This window comes from Leishmania major, chromosome 26 (genome assembly GCF_000002725.2).
Source record: "Leishmania major strain Friedlin complete genome, chromosome 26".
Lineage (NCBI taxonomy): Eukaryota > Euglenozoa > Kinetoplastea > Trypanosomatida > Trypanosomatidae > Leishmania > Leishmania major.
The window spans coordinates 514,079-536,365 of record NC_007267.2 but is presented as its reverse complement, the minus strand read 5'-3'; the positions used below and the strand labels follow the sequence as shown (position 1 = coordinate 536,365).

Sequence of the window (22,287 nt, the reverse complement as noted above, 5' to 3'; positions counted from 1 at the left end):
ACAGCATATACACATAAGTATGCGCGAAGGACTGTCAGAGGGCGAAAGCGGGGTGACGCCGTGGGCGACAATGCACGCCTGCCTGCGCGCGTTTGACGCAAGGGACAGCGTAGAGGCGACGACGGCCAAGAGGGGGGGGAGGGGGGGGGCTAAAAAACAATCGACCACCCCCATCTCCTCCTCCCCTCTTGCCGCATGTGCGTCTCCTCTCCGTCACCTCCCTTGCACGCCCTAAACCTTGCCGTTTTATGGCCTGCCGCTGCTGCGGCTCGTTATTTGCCCATTTTCGTCAGTCCTGCTTCAACTTCACCCCGTTCTCCTCGTGCATGTCGCGGTGCTTCAGTTGGTAGTAGAAGACTGCAGCAAGAAACACCAGCACTACCGCAAAGGCGAGCGCCAGGTTCGCTATTACCCTCAGCAGCATAAAGTGCTGACCACTGACACAGGGGGCCTCCGCGCACTGCCAAGCTGCCATACGCCGCTTCAGCCACGGATAGTAGCGAGGGTCGTTGTACACGTTGAATTGGGGTAGATGAGCCGCATCGTAGAGGTCGATCGCTTTCACCGCATCGTCCTCCTTCTCTTCCTCCTCCAACAGCTCCACCGCGTAGGACGGCAAACTCTCCAACGTGCGCTCCAGCGTAACGAGGGGCGCGCCAGCCCGCTGCACACTGTGGAGTGTGATGAGCACTCTTGTCCGTGCAAGCACCTCCTCGCGTGAGGCTGCTACTGCATCGGCGTGCCACGCCGCCGCCACTCGGTCTCCAATCACCTGCACCGTTCCGAACTGCCGCTCCATCGTTGTATTGCGTGTCAGAAAGAGGTGCCCCTGAAGCAAGCCGTTGCTCGTTGCATCCTCTTCCATGGGCGAGGTCGTGAACCAATGCGCCAGCCACCCGACCAAGGGTGCCTCGCGTACTGTGTGCGTAAGGCCACTGCTCGTCACTTCCACGAGGCTCGACCGCCGTGGCGGCAGCAGCTCCGACGCCGTCAGGGTCGGCGACTCTCTCGGGAAGCTGTCGGTGAGGGTCACCGTCGGACCTTCAACGCGAATGTCCTCCTTTGATGCCCGCTGCATCACGCCGAGCTCGCCCAGTTCTGCGTGCCCAGACAGGAAAACAAAGCGCTCGACTTTGTACTTCTTGAGCAGGAGGAGCAGACGACTGCGGGAGGCGGGGTAGAGGTCCCAGCCCTCGAAGGGCTTGTTGTCGTTCAGCAGAATCTGCCACGGTGATGCGATGAGAGTGACCGCGCAGTGCGCACGACCCGCCGCATCGCCGGGGCTGCGCGCAGTCGGCGCCAGGTAAGTGGCGAATGTGCGCTCCAGCCATGCCCACTGCCGTCGCCCAAGTAGGTCCGCCTCCATCACCTGTGCACGCACGTCGCGGATCTCAGCTAGCCTAGCGTCCGACGCAGCGCCCGCACTTCCGCGGAGGCGCAGGTCAGTCTTCTCGCTGCGACGCAGCAGTGCATCTACTAGGTTCGGCGGCACCGTCCGCTGTGTCCGCACATCGAGAGTTATTGTGCAGACGCTGTGCACGAAGTGTGCCGCGAGCGGCGCGCCGGTGGGGGCGGGAATGCCGGTGAAGGAGTACAGCGCCCCGGGGGTGCCATCACCAGTGGCGTCCTTGACGGCGAGCGGGTGGCCCTTCCACATGTATGTGAGGTACAAACGTCGAATGGCCTCTGACGGAGCGTAGCTGCCGTCCGCGCCGCGCCGGCCGAGGTCGCGGTCGTCCCAGATGCCGCTCACACGCCCGTCCCTGCCAACGACCACCTCGACAAACTCGCGGTAGTACGGGTTTTCGGTGAGGAGCTTGTACTCCTGCTCGACGCCGTGTGAAGGGCGCGCGAGGCTCAGGGCCACGCCGGCCTCATCGACGTCGGCGTAGACAGCGTTGCCGAGCCATAGGAGGAGATCTGTGTGGGGCTTGCTGTTATTACCGCCGGCTCTCTCGCATTGCGCGGCGATCGTGGAGGCGATGCTCGCCATCCAGAAGGACTGGTCATGGCTCTGGCGATTGCAGCTGGCGAAGGTCACGTGCGTCAGAAGCTCCGTCGCCTGCTTCCTCGCCTTCGACTTCTGCGAAGCTCCAGTTGCCGCTGCTGCGAAGGGGGATGCCGTCACGAGACACAGCGCGCCAAAAACGAAAAGGACCGATGCACAAAACGTAAGCAGTTTGGGCAGCAGCAGCAGCTGTGGCGGTGGCGCGCTGCATGGTAGCAACGCTGCGTGTGACGCTACGGAGAGCTTCATTCGTGGTCAGCTACAAAGTTCCTCTTCTCTGGCAGCGCCGATGCGGCAGTCTGCGAGGCGAGAGAGGGAGAGAGACGAGCTAGAGGTCTGCTATACAGTAGCTATCCCACTCGCGAAGGCGCATAAAACACCAAGACGTAAAGTATGCAGAGAGCTCCCAGAGAAAAGAATTCGGGTAAGGAGATGGGCATGCGTGTGTCTGTGCATTGAGGGGTGCGCCACGAAAAAACAAAACGAAACAAAAGCTGCTGCCAACGCAGACAGTCCCCTGCTGCTGCTGCTGCTCTTTCACACTCGCTTACTCGGAGATGGGAGCTTGCACATGCGAAGGACATCCCTCAAGACGGGGGGGGGGGCGGACACACATCTCTCACTGCGTGGCGTCGCAGGGGCCAGTGCCCATTCTGTGGGTGGGGAAGCCGAGCAGCCTCCTCCCCCCTCCCTGCCCCGGCCACTGTCGGCCCACCCCTGGTGGGTGACAGGGCCAGGGTGCCTGGGACGTGGGGAGGTCAGCGCGATGCAGTGGCACGGATGCCGGCGGTCAATCCCTGGACGGCGTTGCGCTGGTGCGACCCGCGACCGTGAGCATGCTTGTGCCATCCATGCAATGGGCACGGCGTCAGCGTGATTCCAACGCGTCTCGCTCGGTCCTCACACTGCCTACGGCTGGGGAGGCTGAGTGCCACCCTGAGGGATGCACCACGTGGCGGCCGGCATGATGAGGGAGAGTGGCTGTGAGGCGCCCTGCGAGGCGGGTGGGTGGGTAGAGTTTGGGTCAGGGGCCGTGCACAGATGACTGGGTCGGCGCACTGCTGTGGTGCGTGTCTGCGGCTGCGTTGCACGGCGCGATGGGTGCCCGTGGCGGACCCGGTAGAGTGGTGCTTAGCGCATGTTGTATGGCGCAGGAATGGACACGCGGAAACAAAAACGAAATGAGAAAGACAGCTCCCCGAATCACTTGACCGCGAGAGAGGGGCGGGACTACCATCCGCGCGGCCTGAACGCCCGCATGCTCACGTGACGAAATTAAAACATGTGAGGGAAGGCAACCACTTCCTTGAGCGACACCCAAGAAAAACGACGATGTGGCTCTCTGCCAATCACCTTCTTCCGTTGGGTGCGCGCCAGCCCCCAGCGGTCACACACTTCATGGAAATGTTTTTGTGTGTTGCCGTCATTTCGAGCGCTTCCCTCCGGCCGCAATCCGACGACTTTCTCCGCCCACGCGGTCATGCGGGATAGGGTCGCACACAACAGTAGACCGTGTCTTGTGTGCGTGGAAGGCTAACATGAAGGTACGCCGTCGCCCCTCCCCTCCTCTCCCGCGACACACTCAAACACACGCAACGAGAGAACAAACACCAGCAGCAACAGTCGGCAAAGGCCACGAGTGCCGGTGGCACGTACACACACGCAACAACAACGACTCAATAGCGGTGAGCATGTAAAGAACCCCTTTCCTCCACCCCCGCTCTCACTCTTTCTCACACATTGTCTCCCAACAAAGACGACCAGCCAGCCGACGCGCCTGGGTGTGCCGCCTGTTCTGCAGAGAACCACAACCAAACACACACACATAAGCATACCTGTAGGTGCATCTCTCTCCCTCCGTTCCACACACGTCAGTGCCTCTCTGTTGACGAGATGCTGTCCCGATTTCTACTGCTGCGGTCGCTAATGCTGCTCAATGGCATCGTCAGCTGCGCTGCCACGCAGTGTTGCCATGCGAATGGCGTCGCCCACCACGAAGGCCGCACACGTGGAGGCAGGTGGCAGCGCTTGCACGGCCTGCAGCACCTGCTCAACCGTCTCGAGAGACTCCTCGTTGACGGCGGAGAGGATGTTGCGTACGTAGTCAAGATCGGTTGTCAGTTGCTCCAGCGCCGCGGCGTAGCGGCGCTGCGCCACCTCACTCGCGCCTGTCGTTGCTCGCTGTGTTTGGTGCTCCCGCTGTTGCTGCTGAGATGGCGGCACGGACCCAAACGGCCCTATCTGCAGCTGCAACACCTTTTCCTTCACAAAGGTGCTCACCACATCGCTCACCACCGTCCCGAGCCACTCCTCCGCCTGCTCCTCGATCAACGCACGCACTCCATCTTCGGCATCTGTGTCGCTGGCACCGTTTCCAGCGCTGCCAGCCCCTTGCGCGTTGCGGCGGCACTCCGCCACGGCGCTGGAGCCGAGGGTCTCCAGCGTCAGAGGCAGCTCCATGAGCATCTCTCCCATGTTGCGCACAGCGCTGCTTGGGGCGGCTTGCCCTTGAGTGTATGTACCCAAGGGTTTCGATGCGGCTGCTGCGACAGGGGTGGAGCTAGAGGAGCCGTCGGCCAAGGCTACCGCGTCGCCCCAGTACGGCAGAGACGTGTACGCTGCGACCGTGGCGAGGATCGGCCGCGTGATGCTGTTCAGGATGCTCTTCTGGATGGACTCCTGCGCCTCCTCCACCTCATCCTTCAGCGGGGCCCACACCCGCGTCTGCAGGTCAGCGCAGAGCACTGCAGCGCTGGCCGGGTAGCGCTCGTGTACCGTGCCCGTCGATAGCCAGTCCTCCACGCTCTGCTGCGCCCTCATCACGAGCGGACGCATGCGGCGCTTGTAGATGTACAAATACTGCAGCAGCGTGTGCTGCGACGTGCTGGGCGTCGGCTGCAGCTGCGCGAGCATCTTCGAAAGCGATGCATGCCAGGCCGTCGTGCATCGCGTCGTAATTTTCTCTGGCGCGTAGACGAGCACCTCCTGGATCGCATGCATGAGCACGCTCGTCAGGCTGTCCTCGTCGAGCTCGCCATCGGTGGCAGTGCTAGCGACAGCTGAGAGAACCCTCGATAGCGGCTGCTCGCAGAATGCTGCAACCGGTGCGCAGACACGCGCCGCGTACCGGTCCAGCACACGCTCCTCGTGGAAAAGACTGGCGAAGAGGCCGAGGGCACGGTGCGTCACCTCGCGCGCGAGTTTTTCCAACGGGTCCTTCGCCGCCACTTGCGGCGTCGCAAAACCCGTGCTACTCGACGACTGCTCCCCTGCTGTCCCTTGTGGTGCCGCCGTCGTCACGGACGTCGCGGAGATCTTGATCAGTTGTATGGCTGAGAGGCACGCCACAAAATCGGCGTTTGTGGTGTCGGGCCGCTCGGTCAGCAGTGGCTGCAGCGTCGATTGCACCGACTCGTAGAGTTTGTGGAGGATGATGGATATAACTTCCAGAGCCTGCACAGCGCGGGGATCGTCCTCGACAGCGATGTGGCTGCCTCCGCTCGTCCCCCCTCCGGGTATGGACGCGGCCGACGCTGAGGAGGCCGTCGCTGCAGAGGGGTTAGAGGCGCCAGGGGGCTTGCTGCGTGTCGTCGTTGATGCTTCTTGAGTAGCTCCACTGGCCCCTGCACCGCCTGACTTGAAAGGAGACGTCGCCTGGTCCTCCTCCAGCGTGCGCCGTACAAGGCTGGACAGAAACGTAAGCTCACGCGACACGAAGGCGTTGTTGTCTGGGATGATCTCGCGGCGAAGCAGCTCCGCCACCGCTGCGGCGGCCACGTTGCTCCTGTGCACGCCAGCACCTCCACGGTTCACACACGCACGCAGCTTCTCCTGCTGCATCGTCGCCAACTGCGTCGCAGCCTGCTCCCCGTAGCGCTTCAGAACGGCATCGGCACGTCCTATGCTGTAAAGGGTCGTCATGAGGCGAGTAGCACGCTCCAACTGATGAGCCAGAAGACACGCCACACACTCCTCCTCGAGAGCGTGCTCAATATACTGCTCAAACTGCTCAAGCTGAGCCTTGTACTGCTCGCCGAAGGTGTCATCGACAGCTGTGATTTCCTTCAGGTCTTCGCGAGCTTGGCGGATGATGCCGGCGACCTCGTCCAAGTCGCGATGCCGAGTCGCCACCTTACCCGACGACGCGGAGCCGTTCACAGAGTTGCCAGCGGTGATCGGGTCGGCGCTGCTGTCCGTTCCCCTTTCTCCGCCGTTGAGAGGGTCGCTGCCGTTGCCGCTTCCTGTTTTGTTATTCGTCGACTCGCAGTGCTCGACGAGGTACTGCAGGTTGCGGACGCTCTCCTTCACCCGTGCCGCCTTCTCCAGGTATCGCTTGCACTTCTGCAGCTTTGACTCCGAGGCCGTGCGCAGCTGCAGCTCCGTCACGTAGGCTTCGGAGCCAGCGACTACGGCGGGGCGGACGACGCCCTCGATGCGCTGCAGCTGCTCTGTCAGCTCTGCAGCCTCTGTCGCCATGCGCGTCAGCTCCATCGTGGTTCGCGGCAGACGCACAAGGGTGGCGGAGATGAGATCCTCAATGCCGGCGCTGAGTTCCTGACTGTGAGTCTGCACGCGGGCATGCAAGAGCTGCACTAGCTGCTCTTCCAGGTGCAGAGGCTTACGGGTGGATGTCGTCGTCGCAGACGCTAAGGGGGTAGTTGAAGCGTAGGAGGGTACTGGCGACGCCGCGGCAGCAGCGGTGGTGCCGGCGGGCGACACCTCTTTCGCAGCCTCCACCAGGCGCGAGAGTGCCGTGTTCAGCCACCGCTTCACGTCGAGGTCATCGCGACCGAGCTGGCGGATGTCGTCCGCGATGACGGTGTTGACACGGGCGATGCAGTCGCTAGATAGAGCAGTGGACGAAGCATCGGCGACAGTCGCCACGGAGGGCATCAACAACTGCGGCTTGCTGGGCACTGCGGCGCTCGCAGGCGTAGCTGCGAGTGAGGGCAAGGGCGCCGTCTCCATCGCTGCCCGGGGGGGGGGTGGCGGCCGTCACTGTCTATTCGACCGCCGTGCAAAACGCTTCTTCTTCAGGAAGCTAAAGTGTGTAGGCGATAGAGAGAAGTTATTGTACAGGTGCTACCTGTAACACCGCTTAGCCTTCCTCGTCTTGTCTGGGTGGCAGCGTACTCACGGATCTCTTCGCGCTTCTGCTGCCGCTGCTGCTGCGCAAGCCTCGCGTCCTTTGATGATCTTCCTCTGACTAAGTGTATGATTTTCTCTGCTATGCTTGCCAGCGCGCATGTGTTGGACACATCACAGGGGTGGAGCGGTAAGGAGAGGTTCCACCTCAAGCCCGATGATGTCGCGCAGAGTGCGTGGCGGAGGGAAGAGGGCCGGGCAGGAGAAGTGTGCCAATTCAAAACTGAAGCGGGTCAGCATACGACAACACGGCAGGTGTGCCGCTCTACGTTGGAGGGGGGGGGGAGAGGAGATCGCACCACACACGCACACGCACAAGTTTACACACGTAAGCGCACCCTGAAATAAGGGGAAGGGCGGAAGGGAGGAAGGGAGAGGGGAGGGGTAGGGGAGGCGGCAATGAGCTGATCGATCACGGTGAAGCGGACGTGGAAAGGTGCAGTGTGTCCATGATGACCAACGCTGATCACACCCAGCCCGCCTCTACGCACCCTTCCGTTGCACTTCACGCTGCCAGAGGGTGCAGCTCTTTCGTTTTGTTGTTTTCGGGTTTATCGGGAACGTCAGGGATGCGCGCGCACGCAAGGCACACTCTCACTCCTTTTCGTGTGTTTCTCTCTTCCCCCCCGCCTCTCTCCACATCCCACTCCTCCGCGGTGGGGGTGGGGAGGGAGGCGGCACACAAGCACCATCCCAAAAGCCTGCCCTTGTGCATGCGCCCCCCCCCTCCCCCAACATACGTACAGACACGCACACGCGTTCACATGCATCGCAACGCAACGTCGGCCGCTGTCTCTCCAGCCCTTTACACGAAGGCTTTCACGCTCCATGCACGCAGGGCAGAGAGCACGCGCGATTGATGTATGTTAAAGATCGGGCTCGTCGTCCGAAGAAGCATCGACTCCGCAGCGGCGGAGGTGTTTGGTAAGCCCAACACTACGCCACAGCTACCTTCCTCATTGCCGCTTGTGCTGCCACTCTCGCGCCCTGGGAGGTACGAGCGGGCAAAGGCGCGTTCAAGGTAGGTGGACGGGTAGGCGGCATCGGCGGCGGTGACATGAGTCCGGTACTGCAAGTTCTGCGCTGCACTCAACCCCGAGAGCGAGTAGCAGGTGTGGTACCCGTCGTGCGCTGTTTGAGGCTTGTCCATCAAGCCGCCAATCTCGGAGTCCTGGCAACAGCGCAGGACGTAGTCCTGCAATTTGCGCTGGTTAAAGTAGAAGTCGCCGACGTCAGCATAGAGGAACGCTTGGCGCGCTCGCCATGCCTCCAGGCTGCCCTGCACGTCTCCCGCGGCCGCGTCACCGTTGCCGTCACAGCTGCGCACCGCAGCGAGCCGGCTCTCCAGTAGGCGCTCGTACAAGGCTGTGACGGCGGTTCTTTTTTCTTCCGCCGACCGCAGCACCGCATCATCGGCGCCGAGAAACTGATCCACTACACCCAGTCGCGTAAGATGTGCACTCTCGGCACGGTCCCAGGCGTCATCGGCGCTAGCGTGAATCATTTTTGCGTCGAGTAGCTGCGCATGATCCAGCAGCACTACCTCCCGGGCCCGAAGACAACGAGCGGACGGGGTGCAATCTACATCCTCCCTATAACCATCTTCGCAACCTCCTGTACCGTCTCCGTTGCGCGAATGTGTGGTAGGCACTTCTGTGAAGCATTTTGTGTATGCCTCGACCGTGCGCAGCAGCACGTGCGATGCGCCGATCCAATGCGAGTAGCAAGAGTCGACCAGCTTGTTTGTGCGACCATTGAAGCCGCCCTCATAGTTCAGTTGACGCGCGGCCAGCCAGCGACGCAGTGACGCCTGATGCACCATGTGCGGCTGCTTCATGAGCAGTAGGGCGGCCAGCCCGCACTGGGTGTATGCCCCGTGCGCCTCCGACGCGGTGGGCGAGCATGTGAAGCCGCCTTCGTGGGTCTGACACGCGGCGACGAAGCGCGCCGTCTGCAGGGTTAGCACCGGAACGTCGCGCACGTCGTCCACAAACTCGCAGCGGCCGGCCTCGCCGTCAAAGGTTGTCGGATCATCGAGCCCGAGGAGAGTTGTTATGACGGCGGCACAGTACGAGGCGCGAATATCCGACTCGCCTCCGCCATGCACGCGAAAGCTACCGTCCTCGTTGCGCAGCGTGAGGAGCCACCGCTTGATAGCGGCGCGCGGGAGCTGCCGCAGCGGCGCCCCGTCGCCATACCAGCTCAGCATCGCGAGAGCGCAGCAGGCTGCGTAGGAGGAGGCGATGTGTGGCTCTTGGTGCGTGGCGCCTCCTGCAAAACCCATCACCGGCCGTGAGGGACCTTCAGCCACCTCTGCGGCGTCCTCCACTGGCGGCATCAAGGTGGCACTCGTCGCGTCAGCGCTGTCCCTCTCGAGTGTCACGGATGTTGTGCTGCTCTCCAGAGGTGTCCCGGTGACGTGGGGGTCTTTCCCTTCCGGGGCTCCACGGGCAGACGTGGCGGCAGCCGCGAGCCGGTTGTTCACCTCCGCTTGGCATGTGTGGTCGACGCTGAGGCAGCTGTGCAGGAACGCCACGATGGCGCTCGGCGGGGTACGGTGCAGCACTTCGCTCTCCATGGAATTCAGCACGTCGGCAGCTTGCAAGGCCCAGTATACGATCCACGGTCGCGACGGATAGAGACTGGAGAAGCCCTGTGGAGCCACGCTGAGGTTTTCCATGAGAAAATGGACGTGTGCGGCACGGTAGAGGCGCGGCTCCGTGTAGTCGAACGACTCCCTCAATGCCGACGCTGCTGAGGAGGAGGAGGCGTTGGCGTCTCCGACATCGCTACCACTGGCGCCACGAGTGTCCTTCGACGGCGACGACGCGGCGGATGAAGAGGAGGCGTCGTTGTCTTTGTTCGGGTGACGCTGCCACAGGGCGTGAATGTGAGGGTTCGTGCTGCGCAGGTACTCGAGCAGCAGCAGCTCCGTGTTGCGCTGCGCCCCTATTGTGATGGTGTCCGGTGCCAAGTTCATCATGGTCCAAGAGATGCAGGGACGAGAATGGGGGACGACGTCTGCAGAGTAGCGGTGTAGAGCGTGAGCTGTCGGTATCGAGAGGGGGGACAGTGATGCTGCATCCGCGCGTCTGTCACAGTCCCTAAGAGACAAGAGGAGAGAGAGAGAGATCTCCCCGGGAGGTGAGTGTTTTTATGGAGTTATGTGCGTCTCCCCACTCTCTGTGGTGTGTGTGGCGCACCAAAGGGGGGGGGGCTGATATTGCTGTGCAGCACTTTAGGCCCGCGGAAATGTGTTCCTGTGAGGGGCAGACTAGCCGGGTGTCAGGCATGCCACAACGTAAGCACGCAGAAGAGCGTCCGCGAATGTGGCGGGGCAACGGGGAGAAGAAATGGACATGTTCGGACAGCATTTATGCACCGTCGCCGCCGGTGCGTAAGTGTACGTGTGTGACGCTCTCTATTTTCAGACGCGAGGTCGATGAGGTGGTGGTGGGGGCTGCGGAGGGTAGGGGCACGGATGACGGCGGCGGCGGCGGTTTAAAGGGTAACGGACGTGTACCTGGCCCCTGTTGCGACGTCGCACGTTGGCCGCTCGCGGTGGGGCCGAGCTTCCCTACGTCGAGACACATCCACAGATGCTTTCAAGCTCGCTCGATATTTGAGGCATGCAGGCGGCAGTGTACACAAGCGTGAGTGCACGGCCGCTGCAGTTACACTGAGCAAGAGAGAGGGAGAAGAGTTGCGCGCCTTCAACGGGAAACAGCCAAAAAAAATGCACCACACACATAAATAGATGGGTATATGTATACCCGTCTATATATGTGCGTGCGTGTGTGGACAAGCAGTGTTTCAGCTATAAGCAATAGGAAGGAGGAGGCGGGGTGGGGTGGGGAGGGGAGGAGGGGACGGAAAACTCGGGCATGCACGAGGCACATCCGCCCTCCACCTCCCACAGACCATGATGTGCATCTACACACGTGCGTGCCACCGTGCGCACACACGAACGCAAGCGCATGCCAAGGTATGAGCGCATAGCATGAAGCGAGCACGCCCACGGCGCCTGGGCATCTGCGTATCTGCCTGTGCTCTTCCAGTTCCCGTGGCCGCCTCTTGAGTGCCACCAAGATACACTCTCGTTGGCCCTTTCCTCCTCCATCGCCCCAACGCTCACCTCCGCGTTGTATTTATGCTGAGAGTAAAGCAATAACGAAAGAAAGAGGGAGATCAGCGCAGGCAACGGACATGTGCGCGCTGCCACACCCAGGAACAACTGTGGACGCGCGCAGTAACAGTCGAGTTGATTGACAGAGGCGAGGAAAGCAGCAAAAAAAGGGAGGGAGGGAGGAAGGGAGAGCACACGCACACACAGACACACACACACACACGGCTATATGGTGTGCTGCAGCCGTGGTACCTTCTACCATATATTAGATGCAGCGATATCTATATATATATATATATATATAGATATAGATATGGAGCTGTGAAAAGCAAGGCGCACAGGAAACGGAAGGGCCGAGGCGTTGGAGAGAGGTAGCGCCGGTGATAGCCACACCAGGGGTATGAGGGGCGCACGAGAAAGGGAAGGAGACTTGACGAACGCATGCACGCCGCCGCTGCATTCCCCCATTCGGCGCCTCAATTTATTTGCCTTGCCTCACCAAGCCAGCGAGCTGTGACGTGACTGGCGAGGAGGAAGGGAAGTACAAGGTCGATAGAGAGAGACACATACACACAAACGCGCGCGCGTAGCGTTGCTTTCTCTACCTGCCCCTCTTACAGCCCCTTCGACGTTACGCTGTCCCAATATCATGGCCGCATGCCGCGCATCTCTTGCATCTCACGGGTGTCACCATCTTCCCGGTACAAGGATTCCCAGCCGGTCCTTTTGGCCTTTAACGATCCCTTGTTGGCCTGCGGCGAGTGCGTCCAGCTCTGCGAGTTATGCGGCGCGCCAGAACACCCGTTGTTCGGCAGGTCGGCATACAGGTTGATATGTTCGTTGAGGTTCTCCAGGGCTTGCTGCTGCTGGCGGTGGTGGTGACTACGACCATAGAGGGCGGCCATGTAGTTTAAGTGTACGGTGCGGATGACCCGGTCCACGATGCTCTTGTTGTGGTTGAGCTGGCGGCTGTCGCACAAGCAGACGCACACCGACACTCCGATGAGGGCGAGAATAACGATGACCATCAGGAAACCAAAGATGGCGTAGGTGACCATCCCATTGGAGTTGAAGTTGATAATGTAGCTGCTGTTATTCATGTCCGAGGTGCTGTCAGGATTATAGGTACCACCGAACTGGCTGACGAGAATGGAATCCGTGACACCAAGGGAGGAGAGGTCGACTGCAGTCGGACTCGTAAGCGACGTGTAGCTCCATCCGCTCAGCTGCACCAGCGCAAGCACATAGCCGTGGTCTTTGTCGAACTGGACGCTTGGTGGGCACGACAAGGTGGTGTTGAGCGCAATCGAATCCTCGGCACACCAGTTAACCAGGGATACAGAGCTGACGTTCATGATGGAGGCATCGGCTTTCGAGAAGAGGTTGTACAGGCCATTGATGAAGGCGTTCGGATTGAAGTCACGGGGTAAGGTGGCCACCACCATGACCAGCTTGGGCCCGGTAAAAAGAGCAGTGACGGCCGTGTCGCTGTTCACGTACATAGACGCGTTGTAGCCTGAAGCAGAGCAGGACACAGTGAGGCACATGAGCACACCGATAGCCACGTAAAAGAAAGCCTGAGACATCGCTACGGTGTGGACGCGGCATCGCGGATGACTGCCACAGCTGGTGCTGTCGGTGGTGGTGGCGGTCATGGCGCTGCGGTTACGTGTAAACTGTGTGCCGAGTCGCGCTCCAGAGGCGAAGAAGGGAGTGGCGGGAGAGCACAGAAGGCAGACAAGATAGAGCAGAGCTAAAGGTTGACGCTGCCGTGCGGTGAAGCGGTCGAAGAGACGAAATGAGAGAGAAGGGGGATATCAGGGAGATGTGATGGGGAGAGAGCGAGAGAGACAGACGCGGAGTACACTCTTGTACTGGAGATTGTCACTGTCGACTTCACAAAGGAGAAGCACCGCTGTGGCCAATGCGTTGACCGTAGCAAGGGTGAGGTGCAGCATGGCGCGACTTGTACGCATCTCGCGTCGGCCATGAAGCTGCAACCAAATCGGCGTCGCGCGCTTTCTGTCGACATTTTTCGTTCGCATTACGAGACGAAAAGACCCATTGGGGTGGATTGGTGTGCCTCCCTCTCTCTCTCTCTCTCTCTCTATATATATATATATATATATATATGCTTGGGTGTGTGTGTGGGCGGATGTGTGGTCGACGGCACATTCCACGGCAGCGAAACGTATGCATCACGCGCTAGATGAGAGAATAGTAGACGGAAGCCTGTGTACCGCCACCACATCTCGATGCCTTGCCCGCTCCTTTCGCATTCGCCCCATCCGGGGCGTGCGCCACACACTAGTAGCGTACCTTAGTCGGTCTTTTCTTTGGGTTCCTGCGGCTGCGTCGCCGCCGCTGCCGTTCGCCATCGACCCGCCCTAAACACCTCCAAGCAGTGTGGCGGCATTGGATTCGGGGCAACTGTCGAAGGATGCCGAGGTGACGGCGGGCGAGGCGTGCCTGATGGTGTACGGCGACGGGGAAGCGTTATCACCACCTCCGCTGCCGTTGTTCTGTGAGTGCTGAAGCATCAGCCGGGAGCGGTGATACTGGGTGGAGTCGCTAAATGCGGCACCACCCCACACCCTCCTACCCGCAACAGCAGAGCTAAGCATTGAGGCAATGTACACCTTCTTGCTACTCACAAGCCCCTCAAACAGCTATGAGGAGGAGGAGGGGTCGTGCGGTTGAAAAGGTACAGGGTGAGCGGGGTTCTGTGGCTCTGCATAACTGTGCACAAGTAGCCACCTGGTAGAGCCCCCCCCACGCAAAACAAAAATGAGGGATCAAAAGCCTTATTCGTTGCCGTCGACGCCTTCAGGGTGGCGTCGGTGCCGACGTGCGTGTGCGCGCGTGCCTGCGCATGCCCCTCTGGGCAGTACTGTGACTGGGATACAGGTCGACAACCCAAGGCGAGGTGGTTCGCGGGACGCGCCTCTTTTCCTCACTTTGCTTGGGCGAATACACCCACGCACTGTGGACAGGGATATGTCGGCATACTGTCGGTGATGGTGAGAGAGTGATTGGTGAGTGGAAGGCAGCAGAGAAGGGGGCGTGCGTGTGATAGAGATAGAGAGAGAGGGAAGCAGACGCGGATGCCAAACGAAAGTTGTGTTTGTGTTGTTTCGCTAGGGGTTGACGGGAAGGTGGAGAGATGGAACGCCAATTCAAGCACGGAGAGAAGTAGAGCAGGAGTAGCGCAGAGAGGGGGAGAAATGCCATCGGCTGCTGACTTTCTTCGCACCCGCTGCCGAAACCTCAACACCCGCGTGCCGTTTCATTGAGAGGTCTAAAGACCACTGACGACGCCACCGCATGGTCAATAACAACAGCAACAGTGATACGCGCCACCCATGCGGGCGGGGGGTGGGGTGGGTGCTGGAGAGAGAGGCAGTTGGTGGCATCGGCCGAAGCGTCCAGACATGTAAGGGGACACCTGGTAGGCAAGTCCTCCTTCAATTTGCCATAGGCCTTTCCTCCTGTCAGCTCTTCTCGTGAGCGAAGCGCAGCAGCAGCGGAAACAGCACTGCTGTCATGCACGAGGCCCCGCGATCAAAGAAGGAAGAAGAGAGGAGGACGCCCCCCTCTCTCTCTCTTTCTCCCTCGGCACGTGTGTCTATGCGTGTTCATCCGTTATTGTTTCGTTAGCGAGCACTCTTTTTCCAGCCCCGGTATGCGGTACATAGCGACGTCTAATCCATCCGCTAGAGGAAGCGCGAAGAACACAGAGGGAATGAAAACGATGAAAACAAGGGAGGGGGAGAGGGTGAGATGCATTCCATTCGTCGTCTTCTTAGATTGCAGCATGATCATGCCACCACGCACAGCTCCAGCCGCATGCGCATACACACAACCACAGCGCACCTGCCTCTGCCGCAGTGCAGCAGAGGCCTCGTTGTCCTAGGATGAACCGTGTTGCCGTGGAATCGGGCCCTGCGTCTTACCGGCTCTCCCTGTTCCTCCTCGTCCATTCCTGGGGTAAGCGCTACACGGTCGACGCCAGACAGAGGCCCGGGTAGACTAAATGCCTTGATTCAAGCGGACCGCAACCAAGTCTTCTGGCCTGGGCGCGTGCCGGATGTGCTCGGGGAGGAAGTTGGCCAGCCTCGGGCTAGGGCTCTCGGAGACCCTCTGCGCACCTTTTCCTGCGTGCCATGCCTCACCCTCAGTGGCTTTAAGCAGCGGCATCCAATAGCATGGCGTGGAGACGCTCCGCATGGATGCCCGGAGGACTCGATGACGTATCTCAGGGTGTTCTCGTCATGCTTCCCGCCTCTGTGCCTCATCAGCCCATCCGGTGGTATGGAGAAAGTGCCGTTCATGTCGCATACATGCGCTGTGGCGTTCATTCGTATGCATCTCTTTGCCCCTTTCCCGTCCACCACGTGAGCTGTGCTTGCCTCTGGATGCCCTGTTTAGGGGCGTGACACAGCATGCCCACCCGTGTGGCTGACCGCTCGTGCACACGGCGCTCTCGAATGGTTGAATTTCGAGGCCTGCGTCAAGAGAGCGGGAGAGGGATGAAAGAAAGAGAACCCCCCCCGAACAAAGAAAAATGTGAGCATGTGCGCGATCCATTTCTTAAAGTTGGCAAACCACCGCAACGCCGGGTGATGCATAACAGTAGGCGCCTGTGCGCATGCGTATACATGCATACACACGTATATATACATACATATATATATATATATATATATGCATTCATATTTTTAAACACAAGTAGAAGTTGAAAGGAGAGGTAGAAGCGTGAGAAGAGATGACAAAACCCAGCACCACCAACAATGGCAACCGCGGACAACGACGACAGAAAGCAGCAACAAGACATGCATATATATATATATATATATAGAAAGATGAAGCGTACACTAAGATGAAAATATTACATGAGCAGCGAAGAGCTTCAACTTCGAAACACAACAAAGAAGAAGAAGGAGGAAACGCAACGAGTAGAAACGGAGAGAGAAGGGACGCGCGCGCGCGAGAGAGAGAGCGCAGCTACGGATGCGAGCGGAGAATTAAACAGAAAAAAAATAGTTTGAGATGGATGTGCACATACACAGAGAGAGAGAATGGGGCGAGGAGAAGACGCACACACACACACACACAAACACACACAACGACACAGGTGCGCATAACGTGGGCAAAGTTAAACAAATACAGATGACGAAAGAGGTTGGCCCACATTGCGAAGAGGACGTATACCAGTTGCACATGTAAGACACCGCTCACACGCGTATGCTTGGATCACTGTTTTTTTCGTGGTATCTTGTCACAACATAGAGTCACACATGAGGAAAGGGCAGTCGGGAGAGGGAGAAGGACGCCCCCCTTCCCTCTTCCTCCTCTCTCTGCATGAACACACTCATCAGACAGACAGACAGACAGACAGACATCACAAAGACACATGCTGTCCATCGTTGCCTTTTCACTCGCGAACAAGCAAAAAACAAAACGAGCATGACCCCCTCCGCTCCCTCCCTCCTTTCTCTCTCCCCCTACCGCCCCAGCGGGCGTCAGCTAGATGCATACGTGCGCCAGCAAACCCCTTCGCCTGCCATGAAGCAGAACCAAACAAACAAGCACACGCATACATGCCTATACCAATGTAAATACATATATATATATATATCGGTTTCCACAGGCGAGCGGGACGGCCGCCCTCGGGGCCCACGAGGATCGGGGCGTGCGTGTGTGAGCTGATCCATATCGACGGGCGCAGAAGCGGGGAGAGGAAAACAACGGCAAACAACAAACAGCAGAAGAGGAAATCATCGCCACATTTACAAGCGACCAAAAACGTGTAGGTGTGAAGGTGACGGACACCTCAGCAGACCATACAGGATTGGAAAGAGGATGGGATGGGGAGATCGATGTATAGAGAGAGTGTGTTTGTTCGGAGGAGAAGGGTGGGCGGGCGATCGGTGTCCTCCTCTCTCTCACACACACGCACACGCACACACACGCACGGGCGCTTCATCGATGCACTCGTGTGCTCGCTTCTCGACATCTGAACGAAGGCTTTCCTCCCCTCACAAAAGAGTAAAACAAATTACGTAAGAGAGGTTATGCTAAGAGGAGAGAGACAGACAGAGAGACAGAGAGAGAGAGAGAGAGCAAGGAAGGCGAAAAGAAATGAGCAAGCGACGCACAAATGATGGACTCTGCGTACAACACACACACACACACACACACGCCACCGAAGGACAAAAACGAAAGAGAAGCGAGTGAAACATACGCTTTTTGGGCCCTTTTTTTTTCTCGTACTGTCATCTACATCGAAAATACATCGCATGCAATGCTGCTCTCCCTTGAACACACACCCACCCACCCACACACACACACACACACACACCTATATACATACATACATGGTGAGTCGCACGACAACGGCATCATGTGAGGCGGAGCGTGAAGGGCGGCGACGCCGTGCCTGGAGACGCGATAATACAAGGTATGGAGAAGGGAAGCCCGGAAGATGTGCGCGCTTTCTCTTGACGATCCCTGGTAGAGCATGTGGCATCCGGAAGCACGAACAAAAAAGGCTCATGGAACATATATATATATATATGCGATACAACGACGTACAATCATATTCGTGTTCTTTGCACCGCGAAGACGCTGGCGTAGAGAGAGAGAGAGAGGGGTGGTGAGGGGTTCTTCGGTAAGACCTTACCGCCGAAGCAACTCAGCTCCCGTGAACATTAGCATGCACCTCAGTAATGCCTCTCGGCGTGTGTCTACTGATCAGTGGTGCTCATTCACAGCTCCTCGAGTTCCTTCATTTTTGCAGTAAGGTATTCCTGTACCGCCATGTTCATGCGCTGCAGCAGGGCTCGCGCGTCGCCGCCGCCGAAGCACTCCTCATGCGCTCTTCTCAGCGTGCACCCTACCATCCCCTCACATGTGGAGGAGGGAAAGGTCTTCTTGCTAGCGGTGAGCACGAGTAGCCGACGCGGCTGAGCGCGACCGGGCGTGTTGTCTACCAGCGCCACGCAGCACGCCGGGTCGCCTTGGCTGATGGTCAGTGTGGCCTTGGGCTCTAGGTAGGCAATGGTCTTTGCCTTTATGTGGCTGAGGAACACGGTGCTGATGTGCTGGGTGAGCAGCTCTTGCACTACGGACGGCGGCAGCGGCCCATTCAACCACGGTAGCACATACCGTCCTTGGCGCAGCGCCGGCGCTGAGTCTATGAAGAGTTTGTTCATGGTCCACCCGATGCACTCCACCAACGGCGGGTCGGCCGCGATCTCCAACCTCGAGAGCTTCAGCAGCATGTACGTCGTAGTGCTTGTTTTGTCATACTGGATACCTTGGAAGGCGAATGGGGGGTCCTTGAACATCGGTGCACCAACGTCCGAGGCCCAGTCGGGCATCATCGTGTAGTATACCCGGCGGCCCTTCGGCGCCTTGGCCATGTAGACCACCACGACGTACATGGCTGCGTCGTCACCCACGCCGCGGATGCCCTCCACCTTCACGAAGGCACCGCGCTGCTCGCTGAAGGGAGAAATACAGCTTATAGAGTCGGTCTGCGTCGTCCCGGAGCCGATGAAGGCATTGCTGGCCGCCTTCTCCGACGTCAGCCCCTTCGAGTTCGGCGTCACACCTGCGTGATTCTTGCGGTCCTCGAAGAGCTGCACTTCTTGCTGCGACAGAGGCACCTGCTGCGGCATTTCGAAGAAGGGGCTGCGCATGTCGGGGTTCTCTAGGCGCCATATCAGGTAGCCGAGCGGTGCGCACTCCGAAAGCTTGGACGGTGGTAACGGCATCAAGTTGCGCAACGCCTGCGAGTTGAAGCTTGCCTCCAGCTGCGATTGGTCGTACTTCTCCGTGGCGCGCTGCTGCTCGTCGGCGATGCGGGCAGGCGAACGCATCTCGTCGACGGCCCGCTCCTGCGAGCGACGAGGATCGCCGACTTTCAGGCGCGCCACAAAGTTGCCGGCAAAGAAGCGCTTGTTAATCGGCAAGCAGCAGTGGCCAAGCACGATCGGTGACTCTTGGAGGTCGTTGATGTACTCCGCAATGACGACGGCGTGCGTTTGATCGCCTACGTTGGAGCTCATCTTCGCTTCAAAGGCGGGCTCAATGCTGCTCGAGGTGAGGTTCTGATAGGCAACAAGGTCCGGCTTCCGCATGAAGACACGAGGGTGGTGAAGGGGGTTCAGAAGGGCACCGGTGCCGAGGTCCAACTCGTCGGTGATGTACACCAGCACACGCGAGCACACCGCGTCGATCGGGACGCCAGATACACCGTCCACGAAGATATCGACCGTGTTTCCATTCTCGCCGTGCCCAGGCGTCTTCAGGGTCGCTGGCGGCCTATCGGTCGGCTTCGAGAGGCCAAGCAGCACGCATGGGTTCAGAGGCGGGTCGGCCGTGGCGTAGAGCTTGCCGAGGTTCACGACAGGCGGGTTGTCGGGGTTCAGTTTGTAGTTTGGCGGCACCGCGAGATTGCCCTGCGGGTCCGTCGAAGCGCGTAGACGGCTGCGCTCGACCAGTGACATATCTTTCCGAGGAACTTTGCATGGTACCGGCGGCGGTGTTGCGGCTTGGAGGGCGGCGGATGGATCGTCCGCGGAGGGAACACGTGGCGAGAAAGTACTAGCCATCTGTGACTTGGGATTGTCGGGCAGCTTCGCAGCTGTGGCTTCCTTGGCTGCTGATTCGGCGATGGAGGCGTCGGTCGACGGCGGCGGCGTGTGCGTTTGGGATGGTGGCACATCAGTCGAGAGCGGCTCCTTCACCAACGCAGCGACCGCAGACACTTTTGCGGGCTCTTGCGGCTTTTGAATGGACATTGTAGGCAACTTTGCTGCGGGTACCTCAGCAGCGGACACAGCCTCCGAGACGGCCTTTGTAAAATGTACGACACTACGGTGGCTACGACGTTGCTGCTGCCGCTGCCGCTGCCTCGTGACAGGAGGATGCTTGCTCATGTCTTCTCCGATGATCTCGAGCTGGCCATGGATAGGAAGCGGGGGGTCTCTCAAGGGACCGCCGTTGGAGGTGGGTTGTGATATACACATGGAAGAAAGTGACGAGAACGATTGCATGCTGCTATCGCTGCTGCTGCTGCTGCTGCTGCTGCTGTCGAGCATTACCTGCCGCTGACTCAGCGGAGACGCTGACTTCCAGTTGCTGCCATGCTTACCGTTGGCGCCACCCTTTTCTACCGCCGGCGCGGTGACCTTATTGGGTAGGTGCTTCTGTATCTTCTTGAGATGCTTTACCACCTCTTGGTTCCACTCCAAGATCGACACCCCCATCGGCGGAGGGAGGATAAAGTGTGCGATGGGTCCCTTGGTGGGTTGCAGCAGCATCATGTGGCCGTCTGACGTGGGCGGCAGAAAGGGCCCCTCGCAACCGGGCATGCCGGGTAGCAGCGGCTGACCTAGCGGTGGCGGCGGAAGCGGTGGTAGTCCAGGTAGCTGCACATACTGCCTCTGCGGGAACGGAGAGCTGGGGCTAGCACTGAAGCTAACGGCGCTCCCATTCAGGATTGACTCGGCGTGCTGCAGAACGTCCAGCGAGTTGGTCTCGATGTAGCCTGACACGCTCGCCTCGGGGATCATACCACCAGGTGTCTGCAGGGCCTTGGCGAGGTCGTAGCAGCTGTTCCGAACGCCTTCCGAGAAGCTGCCGGTGGATTTCGCGAAGATGGTAGACCAGCAGAGCAGTCGGCCGCGGTAAAACACCTGCAGCACGAACACGACCATCTCTTTCGGCGAGTGCACCATGAACTCCAGCGGCGGGACCGTAAACAACACTGTGCTGGCGTCATGGCGGACCAACGGCAGAGGGCGCCGTGGGTAGCTGCGCTCGAGATAAGGCTCGAGCAGATACTCGTTGTGCGCATACGACATGTAGTATACCTTGATCGATACATCCACCTCGTCGAGAGGGACGGCAAGACCGATGCCTTCGAGGGCGGCAAGTTTGAGCAAGTGCAGGCCCGGCTTCAGCATCGAGGCGGTGGGGAATGCCGGCTCCATGCGAGTGGCGCTCATGGCCCGCAAGCTGCGAATCTCAGCTTGCATGCTTTTCAGCGCGCTATGGATTTTCTGCGACGGCGTCGGGCTGAGGAGGCGGGCGTTTCGCGGTGAGGGGCTACGGCCACTGGAATCCCTATCGCCAGCTGCATGGCGGTCGTCGTCGTATTGGTCACTGCAGAGGATGTCATCAAGGCTCACCCAAGAATCGTCCTCGTCGATGTGGCTTCTGTGCTGGCGCCTCCTGCGGACATTCCTCGTGCGCGCTGACGTTGCTTTCCGGTGCTGCGGCTTGTGCGGCTTCCGCGTTGGTAGGCCAGGGTCGCTGTTGGAGGTGCAGTTCATGCTCATCGAGGAGATAGCGCTTCGCATCGCCGTCATTTCATTTCGCAGGTATTCCATGTCCATGTTGCTGCCAGATTGCTGCTGCTGCTGGTTAGCGAGGAGCTGCAGCTTCACCTGAAGCAGCTGATCCTCCAGCGCCTGCTGCGACTGCTGCAGCGACGCTTGAAGCGCCGGCAAAACCAGGTTTACCTGCTGTTCAAGCAGCATGCGCTCCCGCTCCGCCATGTCGGCCGTTTGCTGATTGCGCTGAGTGGCCAGCGCTTGCTCGATCTCACGCTCTATGGGACTCATGCAACGCACCTGTGTGGCTGCTGCGGGGAGCACCGGTGCACCCTGCATGTCACAGCCACCTTTCCCGTGGCTGTGGCCACCAGAACCGATGTTGCCCACGTGACCCAACATGCTAGTGGGCGGAGTAACCGGACAGCCGGCGGCGCAGGCCGTGGGCTGCAACACTGGGCTGGCAGCCGGCGCGCCTAACGACTGCACCGAGCATGCGCCAGGCCGACGGTGTATCTGCACATTGTGGAGGGAGTCGAACACAAGCCCGCAATCGGGACACGCCGGCATCGTGTCAAAGGTGGGAAGGAGTAGGGTGGGGTGGGGGGGGAGTTAGAGGTGAGGAGAGACAGAATAATTAACGGCAGAGAAGTGGGCGTGTGCCG

General features: G+C 59.5%; 5 protein-coding genes across 5 annotated transcripts; all 5 read right to left on the bottom strand.

The window, feature by feature from the left end:
- Positions 1 to 289: 289 nt before the first annotated feature.
- On the bottom strand, positions 290 to 2,257 carry LMJF_26_1490 (hypothetical protein; the record flags this gene model as incomplete). The annotated part of the gene is made up of 1 exon (XM_001684101.1): positions 290 to 2,257. The coding sequence occupies one exon, from the start codon at positions 2,255 to 2,257 to the stop codon at positions 290 to 292; it is 1,968 nt and encodes a 655-aa protein (XP_001684153.1).
- A 1,674-nt stretch (positions 2,258 to 3,931) lies between these two features.
- Positions 3,932 to 6,976, bottom strand: LMJF_26_1480 (conserved hypothetical protein; the record flags this gene model as incomplete). Its single annotated transcript, XM_001684100.1, has 1 exon — positions 3,932 to 6,976. The coding sequence occupies one exon, from the start codon at positions 6,974 to 6,976 to the stop codon at positions 3,932 to 3,934; it is 3,045 nt and encodes a 1,014-aa protein (XP_001684152.1).
- A 982-nt stretch (positions 6,977 to 7,958) lies between these two features.
- LMJF_26_1470 (farnesyltransferase beta subunit) lies at positions 7,959 to 10,136 on the bottom strand (the record flags this gene model as incomplete). The annotated part of the gene is made up of 1 exon (XM_001684099.1): positions 7,959 to 10,136. One exon carries the CDS (start codon positions 10,134 to 10,136, stop codon positions 7,959 to 7,961), a length of 2,178 nt encoding a protein of 725 aa, XP_001684151.1.
- Positions 10,137 to 11,926: 1,790 nt separating this feature from the next.
- On the bottom strand, positions 11,927 to 12,934 carry LMJF_26_1460 (hypothetical protein; the record flags this gene model as incomplete). The annotated part of the gene is made up of 1 exon (XM_001684098.1): positions 11,927 to 12,934. One exon carries the CDS (start codon positions 12,932 to 12,934, stop codon positions 11,927 to 11,929), a length of 1,008 nt encoding a protein of 335 aa, XP_001684150.1.
- Positions 12,935 to 18,046: 5,112 nt separating this feature from the next.
- Positions 18,047 to 22,024, bottom strand: LMJF_26_1450 (conserved hypothetical protein; the record flags this gene model as incomplete). Its single annotated transcript, XM_001684097.1, has 1 exon — positions 18,047 to 22,024. The coding sequence occupies one exon, from the start codon at positions 22,022 to 22,024 to the stop codon at positions 18,047 to 18,049; it is 3,978 nt and encodes a 1,325-aa protein (XP_001684149.1).
- Between the last annotated feature and the right edge of the window lie 263 nt (positions 22,025 to 22,287).